The sequence below is a fragment of the Mauremys mutica genome, chromosome 12 (assembly GCF_020497125.1).
Source record: "Mauremys mutica isolate MM-2020 ecotype Southern chromosome 12, ASM2049712v1, whole genome shotgun sequence".
NCBI lineage: Eukaryota > Metazoa > Chordata > Testudines > Geoemydidae > Mauremys > Mauremys mutica.
In genome coordinates, this window is record NC_059083.1 from 8,729,105 (window position 1) to 8,750,723 (window position 21,619).

General features: G+C 49.2%; 1 protein-coding gene across 1 annotated transcript; it reads left to right on the plus strand.

Annotated features, from left to right (window-relative positions):
• Positions 1–16,537: 16,537 nt before the first annotated feature.
• On the plus strand, positions 16,538–19,952 carry LOC123346393 (killer cell lectin-like receptor subfamily B member 1B allele B). Its single transcript, XM_044983763.1, has 5 exons — positions 16,538–16,664; positions 17,173–17,307; positions 18,658–18,812; positions 19,195–19,307; positions 19,716–19,952. The coding sequence occupies exons 1-5, from the start codon at positions 16,538–16,540 to the stop codon at positions 19,837–19,839; spliced, it is 654 nt and encodes a 217-aa protein (XP_044839698.1). The 3' UTR covers positions 19,840–19,952.
• The last annotated feature ends 1,667 nt before the right edge of the window (positions 19,953–21,619 follow it).

Below are 21,619 nucleotides of genomic sequence, written 5' to 3' on the forward strand. Positions count from 1 at the left end.
TAATCAGGGAGTCAGGAGGCTGGGTTGGTCCCGTCCTCCGTGTGAGCTGGGATTGCCCGGTCAGACAGAGTGGGGCCGAGCTAAGGAGAAAGCAGGGGCCCGAGCTGAGCTGGGGAGCAGAGCTGTGCGACATCTAGTGGGGCCAGAGAAGCAGCCCAGGAAGCAGGTCAGAGCTGGGAGCAGAGTCACAGAAGCAGCCCAGGGAGCAGACCTGTGCTGGGAGCAGGGCTGCAGCCACCAGAGCCAGAGGAGCAGCACAGGGAGCTGGAGGCAGCGCAGCAGCAGCAGCAGCCGTGCTGAGGCAGAGTGGAGCAGGAGCTGAGGCAGAGTGGAGGAGATGGAGCTGGAGCAGTCTGGAGCCAGGTGTGGTGAGCAGTTGGGGAGAGCGAGGACAACCCTGGGCAGTGAGCACAGAGCAGGGAGAAGCCCCCAGTGTTAGACCTGCAATAGAGGTTTTAAACATTTTCCATATTTTACTTGGAACATAAAATTGGTTTTGCCCAAAAAGTTCTAATAGTCCTTGAGCTTAAGTCCTTGCTTCGATTGCTAACTTGCAGTGCATGCATTTGTGTTAAACATGCATCATTTATACCAGGCCTTAATACCTTATAACTTATATATAAATAACAGTGTATATTGATATATAGATATATATATCCCAACACCAACCAAGAGGCTCCGCAGGCCAGACTTGGAGGGGGATCGTAACCCCGACGGAGCTGGGGTGACACTGGGAAGAAGGGTCCTACCACCTAGAGCCTGAGGGCGTGTGGCCACTGCCCTGCAGCAAGTGTCCAACCTGCAGCATCCCTGCAGCACAGCCAGGGCCTGGGCAGGGGCCTGGGACTTGTGAGGAACAGACTGAACTGCCCTTACATCCCAGAGGCGCTGGCTGTGACGTCCCCATGCCACAGAGCGGGGTGATGTGTTTTCCTTTCACCTTTCTCATTTTTTCCATATTTTTTAATTGATTGCTGTTTAATGAATTCTATTTGCTTTGAAATGTATGTAATGATCAGTGGGTCAGGGAAGCACCCAGTGTAGAGAGAGCACCCTGGAGCGGGGACATCCTAGCCCCTGCCCTCCTGATTGAGAACCACTGATCTAAGAGGAAAAGGGTTTCATTCCCATTACTTCCTCATTCCGACAGCCAACGGTGGGTCTCAGACCGATCCTAGATCTCTGTCAACTAAACTGTTATCTCAAGAACTTACAGTTCCACAGGGTCTCCTTGATTTCCATCATTCCCTCGCTGGATCCAGGGGATTGGTAGCTGCCCTCGATCTAAAGGATACGTATTTCCACATATCGATTTTCCAAGGCCACAAAAGGTTCCTCTGATTTGTTGTGAACCAAGCTCATTACCAGTTTGCGGTTCTCCCATTTGGCCTCTCAGCCGCCCCACAGGTCTTCACCAAATGTTTGGCAATAGTGGCATCTTTCCTCAGGAGAAATGGAGTTCACAAATTCCCATACCTCAATGACTGGCTAATCAGAAGCCAGTCCAGAGCTCAGGTGGAATCAATATCCATCTTATCCTATCAGCCTTCCGGGTGTTAGGCCTACTAATAAACTATCAGAAATCAACCCTTATGCCTGTACAAAGAATAGAGTTCATCGGGGCAGTTCTCGACTCCTTACGGGGAAGGCCGTACTTCCGGAGGATCGTTTTCACTCAATCTTGACCCTGATAAATTCCCTTTAGGCACATCCAGCCACAACAGTCTGGACATTTCTGGGCCACATGGCATCATGCACATACATGGTACAACATGCAAGGCTACACCTCAGACCTCTCCAGGCATGGCTGTGCATGGTATATTGATCTTTGTGCCATCGTCTGGCCTTGGTATTCATCATCCCAACTCAAGTCCTCAATTCACTGACATGGTTGAACCAACACATGGTCTGTGCAGGAGAGTATCCTTTTTGTGGCCACAACCATTGATATCTCTGGTCTCTGATGCATGGCAGTGGGTTGGGGATTGGGAGTCAACCTAGGGTGCCATTTGTCATTCCAGTAAACAGGCCAGAGTTTCTAAATATCCTGGCATCATGGACCTTTCCAGACCACCCCACATTAATATTGGTGACCTTTTCACAGTGTTCAACCAAGCCTTGCAGCACCATCAGAGGTGAAAGTAAGCCGGTCCGGTCTGGTACGGCGTACCAGCAAGAGCCAGTCCACCGTGCTGGACCGCACTGGCTTCAGTGGAGGGGATTGAAAGGGCTCTGGCCTGCTCGCAGCTGCGGGCAGCCCAGAACCCTTTGAATCCCAGCCGTGGCTCCGGCAGCCGGGCTGGGGCCAGGATTTAAAGGGCTCGGGGCTCCCCTCAGCGGCAGGAGCTCTGGGCCCTTTAAATCCCTGCCCCAGCCCTGCAAAGCTCGGGATTCCCCCCCAGCTGCCGGAGCCCCGTGCCCTTTAATTTGCCCCTGAGCCCCGGGGGGCTCCCAGCCACCTCTGCAGCTGGGAGCCCCTGTTTGATTTAAAGGCCCTGGGTCTCCCAGCCACAGCTGGTGCCCCAGGGCCTTTAAATCTTGAGAGGCCCCGCCCCCCTCAGGACTCTGGCAGTACCGGTAAGTCCTGTAAGTTACTTTCACCCCTGGGCACTATAGAGAAATACCCCTTTCTGTTAATGAACTCAGAAGCCTGGGGGAGAGGGGAAGCAATAAGCTTGGAGCCCCATAGAACCATAGAACTGGAAGAGACCTCGAGAGGTCATCTAGTCCAGTCCCCTGCCCTCATGGCAGGACTAAGTATTATCTAGACCATCCCTGACAGGTGTTTGTCTAACCTGCCCTTAAAAATCTCCAATGATGGAGATTCCACAACCTCCCTAGGCAATTCATTCCAGCGCTTAACTACCCTGACAGTTAGGAAGTTTTTCCTAATGTCCAACCTAAACCTCCCTTGCTGCAATTTAAACCCATTGATCCTTGTCCTATTCTCAGAGGTTAAGAAGAACAATTTTTCTCCCTCCTCCTTGTAACAACCTTTTATGTAATTGAAAACCATTCTCGTGTCCCCTTCTCAGTCTTCTCTTCTCCAGACTAAACAAACTCAATTTCTTCAGTCTTCGCACATAGGTCATGTTTTCTAGACCTTTAATCATTCTGTTGCTCTTTTCTGGACTTTTTCCAATTTGTCCACATCCTTCCTGAAATGTGGTGCGCAGACCTGGACACAATACTCCAGATGAGGCCTAATACACGTGGCATAGAGTGGAAGAATTATGTCTTGTGTCTTGCTTACAACACTCCTGCTAATACATCCCAGAAGGATGTTTGCTTTTTTTGCAACAGTATTACACGGTTGACTAATATTTAGCTTGTGGTCCACTATGACCCCGAGATCCCGTTCCGCAGCACTCTTTCCTAGGCAGTCATTTCTCATTGTGTATGTGTGCAATTGATTGTTCCTTTCTAAGTGGAGTACTTTGCATTTGTACTTATTGAATTTCATCCTATTTACTTCAGACCGTTTCTCCAGTTTGGCCAGATCATTTTGAATTTTAATCCTATCCTCCAAAGCACTTGCAACCCCTCCCAGCTTGGTATCATCTGCAAACTTTATAAGTGTGCTCTCTAGGCCATTATCTAAATCATTGATGAAGATATTGAACTCAACCCCCGAGTCCCAAAATCCCCAGTGAACCCTCCTTCCAGTCGCCTCACTTTTAGCCACAACCCGCTGGCTCCTCCCCAGCTGGTCAAACAGGCTGGCTTCCTGCAGAAAGTCAGACACCCAGGGCTGTTAGTTGCTAGACATCAGATATCCAGACCATCAGAGCAACCATTGTCTGCTGAGACTCTGCACAAAGGAAATACCCTTCCCAGCACTAGTGGAACATGAAGCATATGGGGGGAACTGGGGCACATACATCTGAAGAAGTGGTTTTTTTTACCCACAAAAGCTTATGCCCAAATAAATGTGTTAGTCTTTAAGGTACACCGGACTCCTTGTTTTTGTGGATACAAACTAACATGGCTACCCTCTGATATGGGGCACACACAATATTCTTCCAAAATTTTATGAAAAATTTCCACTTCATCACAGATGGCCACATGCCTCTTCATGTGGGATGAGCTCTGCATAGATCCATGGGAAATTAGACATCCTCATCCTGAAATTCAGCCACCACCGTTGGTCATCCCAGCTCAGCATCACAATTCTGTCCCACCATTCACTGCTAGTTGCCTGAGCTTAGCAGTGGCGCTCCACAGAATAAAGCCATTCCAGGAGAACATTATGCAGAAGTAACTGCTTGATTTCATCTTCCTCCTCTAGCCATATTGGATTCACTCACCCATTCAAAGCCGTCCAGCTGCACAACTGAACATCCACGTGGATCAGCCTATTCATATTGAGTGTCAGGACCACAGCATTCCGCACCGTGTCCTCAATGCTACCTGACAGCATTTTGAAAATGAACCCCATCTTTATTATTAAAATATCGTGTTCCCTAAGCCAGTCTCATGAATTTGTGTAATTATTAAACAAAATCATGATGTTTGGGAACAAGTCTTTTGTGTGCATGTCCGCAGCAGTTTGCAAGACAAAAAGTGGTCTGTTTGCTTAGCAAAGGCAGGCAGGAAACAAGGATGCAGCATTGGTGGTTAGCAAATTATACCAGGGCTATGCAGCCCACGGAAGTTTTTGCTAAGTGTTAATAACAATGACCCTATTCTAATGCACAGAGAATGCAAAGATACTTTTAATCAGATCTGGTTTTCTCTACTAGGTTTTGCATTCTGAGAAGGCTGCCAGACTTGAAATATCACAGCTTGATTGCTGAAGCTGTCCATTTCCTTTCTCTAAAAAGGAAATAAATAGCAAAAAAACTTTGCAAGATTATGTTTAACACACTGTGGTTTGGAACATATATTGTAATGGAAAGTACTGGATTAAAGAACAGAACTAGAAGGACAGAACAGTTTAGTCCAAAAAGCAAATAGGCTTGAAAGTGTTGTAGTCACATGAAGAATTCTAAAATATTGCTAAAAATAAATATGGAGCATTTAGTTCTCATTTAAAAAAATTAGTATTAGTCGAGGAATATGGAATCATAGGACTGGAAGGAACTTTGAGAGGTCATCTAATCTAGTCCCCTGCACTCATGGCAGGACTAAGTATTATCTAGACCATCCCTGACAGGTGTTTGTCCAACCGGCTCTTAAAAATCTCCAATAATGGAGATTCCACAACCTCCCTAGGCAATTTATTCCAGTGTCTAACCACCCTGACAGGAAATTTTTCCTAATGCCATCCTATACCTCCCTTGCTGCAATTTAAGCCCATTGTTTCTTGTCCTATCTTCAGAGGTTAAGAAGAACAATTTTTCTCTCTCCTCCTTGTAACAACCTTTTATGTACCTGAAAACAGTTATCATAACCCCTCTCAGTCTTCTCTTTTCCAGACTAAACAAACCCAGTTTCTTTCAATCCTCCCTCATAGGTCATGTTTTCTAGACCTTTAATCATTTCTGTTGCTCTTCGCTGGACTTTCTCCAATTTGTCCACATCCTTCCTGAAACGTGGCGCCCATAACTGGACACAATACTCCAGTTGAGGACTAATCAGTGCGGAGTAGAACAGAAGAATTATTTCTCGTGTCTTGCTTACAACACTCCTGCTAATACAGCCCAGAACGATGTTTGCTTTTTTTGCAACAGCGTTACATTGTTGACTCATATTTAGCTTGTGGTCCACTATGACCCCCAGATCCCTTTCTGCAGCACTCCTTCCTAGGCAGTCATTTCCCATTTTGTATGTGTGTAACTGATTGTTCCTTCCTAAGTGGAGCACTTTGCATTTGTCCTTACTGCATTTCATCCTCTTTACTTCAGACTGTTTCTCCAGTTTGTCCAACATGTACAAGATGATGGGTGGTAAGTAGCCACATCAGGGGGAAGTAACTAACTGTGTCAAAGGGGCAGTATGTACCTTGTTTATGTGCCTCAGAGGGAGTGGGTTTGGCCAGCCTAGGGGGCAGTGGAAAGTCCCACCACTGACTGAGTGGCATCCATTGTCACTGGCATATATGTCTTAGTATCTTCATAGGGTCTGCCAGGTTCTATTACCGTTCTTCGAGATGTGTGGTCGCTATTTGTAGTCCAAACATGGGTGCGCAGGTGCACCGTGCGCTGGAGCCAGATGATTTCTGTAGCAGCGTCCATTGCCCGGCACATGCATTGTATGTCGCCTCCTGCTCCAGGTGAGGTTATATGGTATTTCAGTTGTAGATGAACTGATATATTCTAGGGTCCAATTCTGCTTACTCAAGCAAAAGAATAAAAGAACAGAGCCTCAATTTCAAAATACCTTCTGAATCTACCATTCCAATGCAATTATTCATGTACAAGAAACACATTTGATTTGCAAAGATCATTGGCAAGTATAGTGGGCACAGAGTACTCATGCAAAAACATCCCGAGATCAAGTGGTACCAGAACATCCAAAACGTTCTCCAAGGAGAACAGAAACACAGTGACCCCTCCTAAAAGGTAAGGTCAGGATGACAGTACATAACAGAGATGTTTTGATCGAACCAACATGAACAAGGTGATGGGTAATAACCAGCCACATCAGGGAGAAGTAACTAACTGTGTCAAAGGGGAAGTATGTACCTTGTTTATATTAGGGTATAAAGATGTGTCAGAGAGAGTGTTTTTGGCCAGCCTAGAGGGCAGTGGAAAGTCCCACCACTGACTGAGTGGCGTCCATTGTCACTGGCATATATATCTTAGTATCTTCATAGGATCTGCCAGGTTCTATTCCTGTGCTTCGTTGACAATAAACCTGGCTGGGTGCCTTTGTACCTTGTGGTCACTGAGCGGGTCGCTCAAGGTCTGCTGTGCCAGCACACAGGAAGAACACACAGACGCAGCCGAACATCAATCAACATCTAACCACAGCAAGTAGTTAGTCTAAGAAGAGGTTACTTACCTGTAACTGGAGGTTCTTCGAGATGCTTGGGCACTATTTGTATTCCAAACACGGGTGCACATGTGCACCATATGCTGTAGCCAGAAGATTTCTGTAGCAGTGTCCATTTCCCTGCACATGCATAGTATGTCGCTTCCTGCTTCAGGTGAGGTTATATGAGGCCATGCGAGGCGACGCCCCTTCAGTCACCCTCTTAGCACTGAGTAGCCCAGTCTGCAGCATGGCACAGCCCATGGCTGCCTCTTCTGCCATTCTCTGGGCGATGGCGTAATGGGGGGTGAAGGTATGCATGGAACCACCAGGTTGCTGCTCAGCAGATGTCATGCCAGGATATGTCTGCCAGGGAGGCAAAGGTGGTCACGTGTGCCCGCGTTGAGTTTGCCATCATCCAGCCCGGCGGGGTGTTAGACCGTACATAGCACTCTCAGATGCATGTGGAGACTGACTTTGAGATGGGTGGGGAGGAGAGGGTGTGGCCCCCGGACCTGTCTGCAATAACCACGGAGAGGTGTGGAGAGGTGCGAAAGGCACGGGTTCTTTCAAGGTAGAATGCAAGTGTAACTGTACCTTTGTGGGTCACAACTGAGGCTGCCAAATTCAGGACAAACTGCTGAGAAATAGAGTAGATACACCCCAAGACTGGTGGCTAATCCCCCATAGGATATACCAACCCAGCAACAAAAGTAAACTTCTGCTTTACCACACTGGCTAACAAGAAGTCATGAAAGCAGTTTCCTTAGAAATTCCAGTTCTTATATCACCACCAAGAAAACTGGATTCAGAGATGAGTGGTTCTTTACAACTGTCTCATCAAATAAAAAGTTCTTCTGATCCCAAAGGACGAGCCACATACCCAGGTCAGTATATAACTTAGATCTTACCCCAAAATCACATTGTTGCCAATCCTTTAGTATCTAAAATCTAAAGGTTTATTCATAAAAAGAAAGAAAGGTGAGCGTTAAAATTGATTAAAGGAATCAAATACATACAGTAATTGCAAAGTTCTTGGTTTAGGCTTGTAGCAGTGATGGAATAAACCGCTGGCTTAAGTCCAGTCTCTGGCTGCTTCCAAATCATTGGAAGGTCCTCAGTCCATCGGTTAGAACGCTCCCATTAGTATAAGTCCATAGTCCAGAGGTTTGAGCAGGAAAGAGGCAAAATGGAGGGGTTTCCAGGGCCTTTTATATCTTCTGCCATGTGGAGGGAAACCCGTTGTTCTTACTGTGGAAAAGTACAATAACAAGATGGAGTTTGGAGTCACATGGGCAAGTCACATGTCCATGCATTTCACCTTGTCATTGCAGGAAGCCATTACCTATACCCCAGACAGTACGTTTGAAGGTGTTGAGGAGGCAGAGATCGAGTGCAGGGTGGAGCCGAGAAAGTTCAGGGAATAGAATCCTCTGCCAACGAAAGCTGAGCACCAGCTTTATCATGCCCTTTGCCTGGAGGGCGATTGCCTCGTGCTGTAAGAGGTTGCGATGAGAGAGACTCCCAGCAGGTGTCCGGGAGGAGCCCTGGTGTGGAGGGAAGGCAAGAAATTTGATAGCGTAACCATGCCATCTCTAGTACCCAATGGTCTGAGGTTATCTTGCCCCAGTTGTGGGCAAACAGGGCAAGATGACGGGGTGACGGGGGTGGTGACGGGGGGCAGCTCTCAGCTGTTGACTTGACTTGGGCTGGTGCCACGGTAAGGTGGAGGAGGTAGTCATGGCGGCTGCTGATGCCTGGGGTCGCTGGTACTGATGACATCTCTGCGTAGGTTGTAGGTTCTTGATATCAGGGATAGGCGGTCTGACATAGGAGCATGGCCGGAAAGGTTGTCACTGCTGTTTCTGATGGGGTGCCAGGGTGTATGTCCCAAGAGACCAAAGCATCACTCTCAAGTCCTTCAGGGAGTGGAGGGACTCATCCGTCTTTGCCGAGAGCACATTGTCCTTGTTTAAAGAGAGGTACTGGACTGAGATGGCAAGCCGGAGAACTGCAGCCAGGACTGCTGGCGCATTATGACGCTTATGGCGACGGAGCGGGAGGACGTATCTGCAGCATGGACAGCAGCTTGGAAGCTCAACTTCATAGTCTGGCAGTCTTCCTCTACAAGAGCTTGGAAGTGTTGCTGTTTGTCCTGTGGCAGATCATCCGGGAACTCTGGTAGCTTGGCATAGTTGTTGAAGTCATACTTTGCTAGCAGAGCGTGGCAGTTGGAAATGCGAAACTGCAACACCACGGAAGAATATACCTTACAGCCCAAGAGGTGAAGGTGTTTTGCTGCTCTGTCTGTGGGAGTAGAGATGTGAGAATGCTATCGTGCCCATTCGGTCAGTGTGTGCACCACCAAGGAAGTAGACACAGGGAGAGAAGAGAAAGTCGGCCCCTTTGGAGGAGACGAAGTACCAGCGTTCCACTGTTTTGGGCATAGGGGTACATGAGACCAGCATGTGCCAAACTGCCTGTGCTGGTTGGAGAATAGCATTATTAACGGGCAATGCAACCCCCCTGGGCTGGAGAATATCCAACAACTGGTGATGTTGGTCATGTACCTCCTCCAGGGGGATGCCCAAGTCAATAGTAACCCATTGCAGCAGCTCCTGGTACTGCTGATGTCGTCGGGAACATAGGCACCGACTCCGTGGGTGCTCCGGGGCTGGAGCACCCATGGGGCAAAATTGGTGGGTGCTCTGCACCCACTGGCAGCTCCCCGCCCCCCCCACCCCAGCTCACCTCTGCCTCCACTCCGCCTCCACCTCTGCCTCCTCCCCTGAACGCTCCCCCTCTCTCCCTCCCAGCGCTTGTGCCGCAAAACAGCTGTTTCGTGTGGCAAGCGCTGGGAGGGTGGAGGAGGAGGAGTGCGGCACGCTCGGGAAAGAGGCGAGGCCGGGGTGGTGATTTAGGGAGGGGTCAAATAGGGGCAGGGACGGGACAGAGTCGGGGTGAGGCTGGGGGGGGCACCTGTGGTCGGGAGATGAGAGGGCAGGGGAATCAGGGCATCACCAGGAGAGGAGGAAGCGGCCGGTGGGACTGGCAGTACCAGCTCTGGCTCTGCTTCAGGGTTGGAGCTCGATGGGTCTGGTGCAGAACCCGGACAGAAAGGTGTGAAGCCTGGGAAGGCGAGTATGGCCAGCGGTAGGGGTATTATGGTGGCTAATGTGGCCAAGGGGTCGAGTCCTGGGGATACGATGGGCTCCAAGGATACCGGTACCATGGTGGTGAGGCAGGGGCACACCTGGCCAGGTGCACCGGCTGAGCACAGTAATCCGGGCTGCACCTGAAAATGGGAGAGAAGGATGGCTCCACCTCGGAGAAGGTGTCAAAGTCCAAGGAAGCCTCTGGTAGCAGGGGAGCTCTCAGTACGAGCAGTCCGTGGGCAATGGCCAGCTATGGTCTCTGCCCCAGGAGGCGTGGTGCGTCCGCTGGAGTAGCGGTTTCTGGTACTATAAGCGGTGGAGAAAGCAGACAAGGTAGGTCCAAATGTGCCCCTGGAAGGAGGGGTTCAACACACCCAGGAGTCCAGGGGGTGTCCCTAGCAGAGTCAGAGCATGGAGGCCCTGGAGTGCTGTCCCAGCATGTGGTTGGTGCATCGGGCAGTAGTACCAGTGCAACCTTCTTCCTCTTAGCTTTACCCTAGGAACGGGGAAACTTAGGAGGTGGCACGGCAGGGTCTGCATGCAATGTCTCACCCGACCTGGCACAGCGCAGGGAGGGAATGCTGTGCTTGGCGACTGTCTGCAACGGGGACTTGCTGCAATGCCCATTGGAGTGTTTGTGACTCTAACGTTTAGGGTTGTCTTGCAGTGGTGGTACCCTCAGATCCAGGTTGTTGGATGTTCTGTGAAGGGCAGTTCACCGCTGGGTCCGTTGGTCCCAAGTCAGACTCTGCACGTGGCCGGAGAGCCTCCTCCATAAGGAACTTACAGAGGCAGAGTAGACGAGCCTGGTGGGTCTGCGGGGGAAAGGACCTGCAGATCTCACAGTGAGCAGTGAGATGTGCTTCTCCGAGGCGGTAAAGGCAACGCTGGCACTTGTCACTCACTGAGAACAAGCAAGAGTACGAAGCCCAGTGTTTGAACCCCAGACAAAGCTGGGGCAGGCCCTGAGCAGGGTAAAGGGGGACTAACTACACTAACTAACACTACCAACCAACTATACCAAAAACCCAAAGGGAAATAAGAAACCATGTAAAAGAACAGACAAGAACTCTCACGTAATCAAACTACAAACACGGAGGAGCGAGCATTCCGACTCCGGCCATGCGGCAGTAAGAGGGAACTGAAGGGGCATCGCCCCGCATGGCCTCATATAACCTCGCCTGGAGCACGCGGAGATGTACAACATACTTGCAGGGCAACAGACACTGCTACAGAAATCTTCCGACTCTGGCACATTTGCTGACCCGTGTTTGGAATACATATATGGACCATCACTCAATGAAGTACTTGTGGCACCTTAGAGACTAACAAATGTATTTGAGCATAAGCTTTCGTGGGCTACAGCCCACTTCATCGGATGCATGCAGTGGAAAATACAGTAGGAAGATATATATATATATATACACACAGCTACACAGGGGGTGCCCCACCGGAAAGGCACTGTTTATGTGCAGAGGGATGGCCCAGGAATCCTCCATGGAGATCTCCAGGGAACTTTCATTGAGGTCCTCTGCAATCTGTTGCAGTCGGTTCCTGGGGAGTGTGGCCTTATTTCTTTCCCACGGTAGGACACTTTTCCACGCCACTCTAGTATTAATTCTGCTGACAGCATTGTGGTACACTGCATAGCTGCAGGTCTGTACCCAGATGCTTGCAGCATCTGCTCCCTTGCTGCCTCTGTTACCCTCCGGAGACTGATAACACATAGGGTCACCTAGGGAGATGGTGGTAGTTTTCATTGCAAGTGCTTGTACTGCAAACAATAGAGCATGTTTCCCCACACCCACGGTGATTTCTGGGTCCCTCAACCACAATCTCCCTAAGATGCCGGTGGTTTGAGTGGCAGGGATCAGTGTTGACCTAAGAATCTGCAAGCCCAGAGCGACTGCTACCAGCAGCATTACAGGAGGGGGAGGCAGGGGTTTCCTGTGTTCTTTTGTGGCTTTAAACACTGATACCCACCCCGGAGCCACCTCAGACAAAGAACACACTTTGAGAGGTTCAGTGCTGGTCCCTGGTCTCCATACACTGTCCATGTTGCTAGGGGAGGGGGCATTGTCCACCTGCCCACCTGTGCTCCCAACACGGGTTCCCCACAAATTGCAGCACAAGGCCCATCTCCCATGTCCCTGGGCCATGCTCACCATGGCTGGAACAGCAAACAGGTGCATTGAATAGCTAGGGACAGTGATTATGTTCTGGCTTGAACTTCAGTGGAATAAAGGGATTGAATTTTAAATAGCAACTGGGTGCCCGACCAGGGGCGGCTCTAGCGATTTCACCGCCCCAAGCAGGGCGGCACGCCGCGGGGGGCGCTCTGCCGGTCGCCGGTCCCACGGCTCCGGTGGACCTACCGGAGATGTGCCTGCTGAGGGTCTGCTGGTCCCGCGGCTCTAGTGGACCTCCCGCAGGCACGCCTGCGGATGCTCCACCGAAGCCGCGGGACCAGCGGACCCTCCGCAGGCACGCCTGCAGGTGGTCCACCGGAGCTGCCTGCTGCCCTCCTGGCGACTGGCAGAGCGCCCCCCCCGGCATGCCGCCCCAAGCATGCGCTTGGCGTGCTGGGGCCTGGAGCCGCCCCTGTGCCCGACCCAGGGTATGCACTGATAATGGTCACCTTGTGCTTTGCATGCCTCACAGTGGAAAGCTTGGCCTTCAGCACAGCCTCTGCACCGGTGCAGAGGCTTTCCCAGATTAGAAGATGGAAGAAGAGAATGCGTGATGGCATGTTGAATGCCACAGGGACAGCTGACCCGGACCTCAGATCTAGGAGGATTTCAGTCTCTGAAAAGATGGACATGGACATGGAGAGCAGGAGAGCATCCCAGGAGCATGAGCATTGTCTGTGTAGTTACATTCTTTTCCTGGTCTTTCAGTTTCTTTACGTTTGTGCAATAAAAGTCAATGTTTCGAGAATTAAATACTCAAACTTTACTATAGCAGTGCCAGCGCTCTGCTGTAATTTCCGTTGTTACAATAAATGGCTTGATCCAGCAAACACTTACTACAACGTAAGGGGTTTTCTACTCTGAGTAGCACCGCTGACTTCAGACCCTACCCATGAAATGAAAGCTAACTTTGCTGGGGCTCGGCAGAAGTTGCAGGAGAGAAGCTGGCAGAGTCTAGAGATGGGCTCAAAGGTGTGAGGGAAGGCAGAGGAGTTGGCTGTCACTTGTGTGCAGAGCCTGAATTTCCTGTGGTTTCTCATGAGGGGGACAGTGCTGCTGCTGGAGGTGTGAGCCCTGAGCTGCAGAGCCTGAGGGTCAGTTGGTAGCTGGCTCATTTCCCGCCTCTGAGTATTTGCTTAACAGAATTCAAACCCAGGATGAGCCTGGCCAATGGAGGATGAAGAGGGGTACATGGTATGCAACCGTCATCGGAAGACGACAAGATCAGACCGGCCGTGTCAATCTGCGACCCAAGGTAAGTGACTTACTGTCTCCCTGTGGTGTCCGTTACTGACGGTGCCTTTACATGTCACCTGGCAGGGAGGGGACAAGGGAAAACATCGTGTGTGTGTGGAAATTCTGGATGTGCCATCGTGATACTCTAGTGATGGCGCAGATAACTGCAGAGGGTGGTGGATAGAGAAGACGTAGTGAGTGTGGGAGTATGTGGGGGAGGAGAGAGCTTGTACAGAAAGGGTGGGCTCTGCCTTAACTAGAGCGGGGCCAGACTCTTGGCACATGCAATAAATAGGATTTGGGTGATTATTTAAGGTAGGAGCTGGGGAAAAGCAAACGGGTGCTGAGGAGCCTGCTAATGTCAGACGTGTTAATAATACCAGGATGCAGGATCCAGTAAAGGATAAGACATAAGTTACTGGATGGCTGATCATGAGGCTGGACAAGGTAAGATCACAAAAGTCTATTCTGCAAAAGGGCATCAAGGGAGTTAAATAAAAATAGGCAGATGGTCAAAAATAAAACCTGTACGTGTGTATCTACAAATGCGAGAAGTGTGAAAGCAACAAACAAGTGAATTGCAATGGACACTGAGAGAAGACCTGATATAGTAGGTGGTAGAATTCCCCAAATCAATGGCACCTGACTGTGAACTGTACACAGGGCCGGCTCTAGGCACCAGCAAACCAAGCAATGCTCCAGAGGCGGCATGGTGGGCATTCCAGGGGCGGCATTTTCGGAGGGTTTTTTTTATTATTTTTGCTTCGGTAATTCGCTCCTGGAGGTTTAAAAAAATTTTTTTTTTGCTTGGGGCAGCAAAAAAACTAGAGCTGGCCCTGACTGTACAGGAAGGAGAGATTAGATTTGGATGCCGCATTGTGCCTGTATAATCTGCCTGGCTACAAATCCCACGTGCTCAGAATACAGATCCACTAATACGCACACTACTGGACCAGTTGACGAGGTCCCTCACAAGAAGTCAGTAAGAAAAATAAGGACTTGTCTACATGGGTAAACTGACCGGGACAGTGAGTTTAAAAGTGATTTTTATTCCAGAATAATGACTCCTCTTTGAAAGTGCACTAATTATTCTGGGAGAAAGAGATTTTTAATCAGAATAGACTGTCCACATGGTGAGCTATTTGGGAACAACCATCCAGTCAATTTCCCTGTGTAGACAAGCCCTAAGAATTCATGGGGTGAATGGCAAAGTACTAGCCTAGAACAGAAACTGGCTAAGAGACAGGAAACAAATAGCAGGACTTAATGGCCAGTTTCATCGCGACAAAAGGTTGGCAGGGAGCTGCCACGAGGTTCTGCACTAGGCCTGGTGGTTAATATAGTCATGATCTGGAAAGGGGGCTGCAAAGCTGGGGGATGTCAAGGGATTGGTTAGGTCTGTCGGGATCGGAGAAAACTGTGAGGGACGTCAGACACCACCACGCCGGGTGAAAGAGCAACACGCTGGAAAATGAAATTCTGATGTTGACCAATCCAAAGTAATGCCTGGCGGAAACACTGATCTGAGCATCTCCTGCACCTCGCTGAGTTCTAGATTTACTGTATCAGCTCAGGGGAAATCTGTGCTCAAACTATACACTTGAGCTGCTGCTTCTCTCCCCTGTGAGTTCTGTAATACACAGGACTTCGGAGCCTGTCTCCCATCCCTAATTAGATCCCTTGGGTTCAATTCCCCTAAAGAAGCATCTCCCCCGATCTATAAAATCAGACATAACCGTGTGTTTCATTGTCACCTTCCGGAATTAAACTTTAAAAAGGTCCCAGGAGTGGAAGCCACTGTCCCTAGGGCCAGGAGGGCACAGGCTGGGGTAGCTGAGACTTAAGGGCCCAATCCTGCATTTCTTGTGATGGGAGCTCTGGGCACTCAGGAAGTACAGGAGCGGGCTCCAGGCTTGTTTAAAGCTGCCAGACAAGGCTTGGAACTAACGGGGGTGGCAGAATCTTAGAGTACATCTAAGGTGTGATTTCAGCGTGGGCCGACATATCCGCAGTAGCTCTAATCGAGCCAGTGCACTAAAAGGAGCAGCGTAACTGGGGCAGTGCAAACGGCAGGTCGGGCTGGCTGCCCAAGTACGATCCCATCCGAGGTGCTGGGTACAGGCTCCGGCAGCTAGCCCCTCCCACTGTTTGCACCACTGCAGCTCCATTGTTATATTTCGTGCGCTAACTCAAGCAGTGCTAGCATGGGTATGTCTACATGAGCTGGAATTACTCCATCCAGCTCCAGTGTAGACAGATCCTTAGACCTTGAACAGGGTTTAACGGTGTGATGTCAGATCACGTCAGCTGGCTCAGTCCAACTAACACCTTCCAAACCTCTCGGCAAGACAAGGCAAGGCGTACGGCAGCACGTGCGCTATACATGAATCAAGTGAAAGCTAGAGCAGGAGCCTCCGCTTTAATCTGACTAGTGTCGAGTGTACGTGCTTATGCTGGACTTCCAGAGTGTGATCGCTAGCGCCTGGTGCTGCTTCTTTACATCCCAGACAAGGCCTGGGGGGACTGAAGCACAGACTTGCCCCAGGGCTCAGGGGCGAATTAAAGGGTTCGGGGCTCTGGCCACCACAGAGCTCCAGGCCCTTTAAATCACCGCGGGAGCCCTGCCACCACTACCCTGGGGCAGCAGGGCTCTGGCAGTGATTTAAAGGGCCCGGGGCTCCCTGCAGCGGCTGGAGCCCTGGACCCTTTAAATCACTGCTGAAGAAGCCAGTCCAGTCAGGCATGGCGTACCAGCTCTTACCGGTACACCGGACCGGACCGGCTTACTTTCACCTGAGTGGGAAGTAACCACATTGTTAACTTGTGACGTTGCTAACAGGAGGTCGGTGTTCGCATGCTCATCAAGTTCCAGTATTTCGTCTGGTTAGTCACAGGGCTGCCCTAAGAGTGACTTGCTCCTTGACTGACGGGTTCAAAATTATCCTGCTCTTATGTGAGGGGGAACATAACCCCCATCGGAGGCTGCTGCACCGGCTCCATTGGAAAACAGCTGGTCATGATTATTTCTTGCACTATATGCAGATGTTTCACCAAACACTGACTCTTCCAGGTCACCCTCAGTGTCCCCGCTGGCATCGGATGGCTCTGGGGGTCGGCTGGGCTGGGAACATCGTCCTGCTGGGAGCTGTGGTAGCGATGGGTCTGTGGGGTGAGTAGCTCAAGGCTAGTTATTCACTTGTGTGTAACGCTGCACCCCGAGATTTCCTCTTCCCCCACATTTCCACGGAGACTCTTTCTTGTTCCTAGAATCTGGGAAATGTAGGGCTGGCAGGGGCCGCACGGGGTCGTCTGGTCCAGCCCCCTGCATTGAGTCAGGGTTATCGATTCCAACACATTTGTGAATAAAATCATGGACGCTTCATCATTCCAAAGCAGAGCAGAATATTCCATGAACAATGTGTAGCTAAGAGCTGGATACATGAACCCCAGTGATCCAGCTATGGCAACTCCTCTGTTAAGCGTGCAGGGAAAAGGGAAGGCATCTTACAATGTGCAACAAATGAGAGTTTCTGTCTTGTTCTTTCTCTTTCCCTACTCTACATTTGTCACAGCATGTGCACGTGTTTGTTTTGCGCACACACACTCTCAGTCTCAGGTTGCGAACTCGGAATAGTTAACTCTGGTTCACAATCATGCTCTTTCCTTCCTGTCAAAAGGAAATTTTAAGAGCCTGGGGAATGACAGTGCCAATGAGAGACCCAGCTACGGCTATAACTGCAGCACTGAGCTGAAGGATTTTCCATTCTGTTTCAAACAGTTTCTATGTGAACCTCCATCCAGCAACTCAAGAGGTAACTTCTGCTCCTTTGCTCTCTCAGCTGCTTCCCCATAGTTCAGTGACACCTAGTGGTCACTTGGGGTAATCTCAGTGTGTACAGTACCAAATGCACTAAGGATCCTACTTGTGTAGATCCTTTCGTCCCAAACTACTTGTAGCTTGTAGCTGGTAGGGAACCTAAATACAGGCATCACTTACGCTTTCCACTGGAAAAATTTCTTCTGACTTTTTAAAGAAGCTCTTGCAGCTTATTGTTCGCAACAGACCTTTGAAAATTCAGCACGGGGAGAGTCCTCAGGCTGGAGAAGGGACTTTTCTTTGTTTGAAGAAATTTCACTTAGGCTCTGCTGAGATGTGAACTTGGGAACAACCACCATTTCCATTTTTGCTCGTGAGCCTCAGGAAAGCTCAGTAACATGCTAAAATAATAACAGCATGAGCCTTCTAAATGCTGAGCTCACCCTGTGTCTGGAAACACACTGCACTGGGAGCTGGCAGAGCAGCTGTAGCTGGGAAGGTGAGAGCTGGGCCAGGCTCCCCACAGCCCAGCACCTGATCATGTGGTTTTTGCCCCATAAGCTTCCCCCAGAGACAGGGCGAGAGCTGATTTGGGCACCTTCTGACAGCCTCCGAACCCAACAGCCCCTTCCCCCACATCACAGCCTTTTCCTACCAGCAGCTAACACAGTATGCCTGTCGCTGAAGGGATCCAGTCTGTGCTGACGGTTCAGGGTGCAAACCCTGCTGATGATTCACACTGGGCATGTTGCTTCAGTTGCACACCATAGAATTATTGTTCTTTTATTTTTAAACTAGGAAATTCCAAAACATTATTTGAATGGCGGGAAAATCAAGCACTCAGAAGTCGGGAAATGACAGATTTATGGTGCATGGATAATTCTGCCCCTTTGCGCATATGTATTAATAGACAATCTTTAATTACATGATCACATACTATTGTTTTCTCAATAGGGCCTTGCCTCATTCAGTGCACAAGGTGGACCCACATGGGGGCAGAATTAAGGTTGCACGGGCCACAATAAAACAGACATTTCCTAACTTCTGTGTGCTTGCCTTTGCAAGCTAACACTGCCCAATAGCTAAGGAGAGAAAGTGAAGGAGAATCCCTATTGAGCATGACTTGCATTAGCCAGTACAGTTCCAGGACTGGAGTGCTCACATCCTCGCCCATACCCCTCACTCCTGGCTGCAGCGCCTCCTGCTGACTGAATATGGGACCTGTCCCCAAACAAAAATAAGGGTAGTTGTTCTAGCTGCATGAAGCCTCTGTGATTGACTGGGATGAAGTTCAGCATTCGTCAGAACCTTCAGCTCCATTACGTGTTTCCATTTTCCCCTCCAGAGGGATCAGGGTGCAAGCTCTGCCCCCCAAACTGGCTGCTGCACAGGGACAAGTGCTACTGGGTGTCTAAAGAAAAAACTCCCTGGGACAAGAGCCGCGACGACTGTTCAAAGAGGAGCGCTCGACTGTTAACGATTCGAGATCAGGATGAGATGGTAAATAAAACCTCTGGGGAGATGAGCATCATTAGCAATAATTAATACACAAAACTGCTGTTGTGTGTCAGTTAAGGTTACTCTATACACAAGGCACCTACGCAAGCTAAAAAGCAAAGGACTTAAAAAATTAAGTACATACCCTATGCTCTACAACCTGGCACTGGACACTTCACTAGTAGCACAACATAGACCACAAAGAACGTACCACAACCTTAACTCTGTCCCAGCAGGGACAGAGGCTAAGTGACTGGCCCAAGGTCACACAGGAGTCTGGGCTGGAAAGGGGAATAAAATCCAGCTGTCGTGAGTCTCTGGCTAACACCTGAACCACTATAACCTCCTTTCTCCCTGTCAGTTTATTGTTCCATGTCATTTACAGGCCTTCATACAAACTACTTCCAAAGACGCAAACCGGATCTGGCTTGGACTCACCATTACATTCCCTGCAAGGAAAAGGATTTGGGTGGATGGCTCCCTGTTAAATCAAACACTGTGAGTGTTGTTATCCTTGGAGTCCATGTAAGATGCCCAGCAGGGAGCAGGGGGTTGTTGGCTTTCCAGCATTGCTGTGAGCAGAGGCTACTTATGCACACAAGGGATATTCAGTGCTAGGCACAGTCCTCTGCACAGAGGGATGGTCAGTCCTAAACCTCAAGAGATGATTTACATCAAGAGTGTGGCTAATCCTGAGGGTTGTTTTTTCTAATGTGAACAAGTCATGTTCACTTCTGGAAAACACCAGCCAGCAGCTTCTACAGGATCATGTGCCGGGAAGTCTTATCAACCAGGGCTCTGTAGGAACAATTCAGGTGTTAAGGAAGAAATTTGTGAGAGGCGTCAGAATAAGGAAAAGCTGCTATAAATCTTGTTCAAAAACTAAACAGTGATTTTGTTTCCCAGGTTCAAGGTGGTGGATCCTGCTGAAGGGAACAGCTGCGGGGTGATAAAAGCAGATCGGATTCATTTTGAAACCTGCAGTGCTGTATCGAAATGGATTTGTGAAAAAGACGCTCTCCTGATATAGACAGTGATATTAGCGGTCTGCACTTGTGTGTGTGAAGGACAAATGCTCTGTAGTGTCAGTCTGTCATGTGAATGATGAATAACGTAGGTGAGCTTCAAAGGGAAAAAATGGACCTTTGCCTCTCCCTGCTTTCATAAAATGGATAGAAATGGCCCCGAAGCCTTTTCTTGCATTTGAAATTCAGGTCCTGTCTAGGCAGGAAGATTATAGTGACGGGAGAACTAGTGAAAAGACATCACAAGTAGAGGTGGGGGACAATTTTCCACTATATCATTTATTTGCAACCTCCCTCCCTTTAAAAAAATGCACTTTTGGGCCGAACAAGACTATTCACAAACTGGTGTTGAATTCACTGAATAGTTTCAGCTAAAACAAAAACAAATAAATAAAATTCACACTAGTTTCACAAGAGGACTGGAGGAGGAGACAGCAGCTAACCCCACCCAACAGCCAAGTGGTTAATGCACCAGGTTTGAATCCCTGCTCTGGAACAGTGTGAATAGATTAACCATGTACATCTAGACGTGGCTGTGCTATTTTAATACAGTTTTCTGTCAGCAACAGAATCCATTCCCAGGAAAGAGCTCAACATACCTAAGAATCAGGTCCTAGTACGACAAATGTATTGCAGAGCAAGGTTACACAGTTGAGATCAGACACCTTCAAGAATCTAACTTGCTGCAGAGAAGGCACATAACTCAAGCAGCAACAATCTACCCTCTGAAATTAGGAATAATTAGCATTTGTTTCATTAGCAGCCTGGACTTTCCAGCACTGCACATTTTTGCACAGTAATTTCTTTATAAAAGACATGTAGGAAAATAGTTTACAGTAAAAAGTGCCTTAAAGAAATCTATCCATCATATTACCCTTTTGCTCCTGTCTTTAGGATGGGTTTGTGTGTTCTTTGTTATCTGTGTGTAATGTGCACCACGATTTCAACAGCTTCCACCCCTCCATCAACCTCAGCCTGGACCAATCTACACGGGAGGTCCACTTCCTAGACACCACGGTGCAAATAAGTGATGGTCACATCAACACCACCCTATACCGAAAACCTACCGACCGCTATGCCTACCTTCATGCCTCCAGCTTCCATCCCGGACACACCACAAGATCCATTGTCTACAGCCAAGCACTGAGGTACAACCGTATCTGCTCTAACCCCGCAGACAGAGACCAACACCTAGAAAATCTCCACCAAGCATTCTCAAGACTACAGTACCCACACGAGGAAATAAGGAAACAGATCAACAGAGCCAGACGTGTACCCAGAAGCCTCCTACTGGAAGACAAACCCAAGAAAGAAACCAACAGGACTCCACTGGCCATCACATACAGTCCCCAGCTAAAACCCCTAAAACGCATCATCAGGGATCTACAACCCATCCTGGACAATGATCCCACACTTTCACAGGCCTTGGGTGGCAGACCAGTTCTCGCCCACAGACAACCTGCCAACCTGAAGCATATTCTCACCAGCAACTGCACACCGCACCATAGTAACTCTAGCTCAGGAACCAATCCATGCAACAAACCTCGATGCCAACTCTGCCCACATATCTACACCAGCAACACCATCACAGGACCAAACCAGATCAGCCACAACATCACCGGTTCATTCACCTGCACTTCCACCAATGTTATATATGCCATCATATGCCAGCAATGCCCCTCTGCTATGTACATCGGCCAAATTGGACAGTCTCTAAGGAAAAGGATAAATGGACACAAATCAGACATTAGGAATGGCAATATACAAAAACCTGTAGGAGAACAC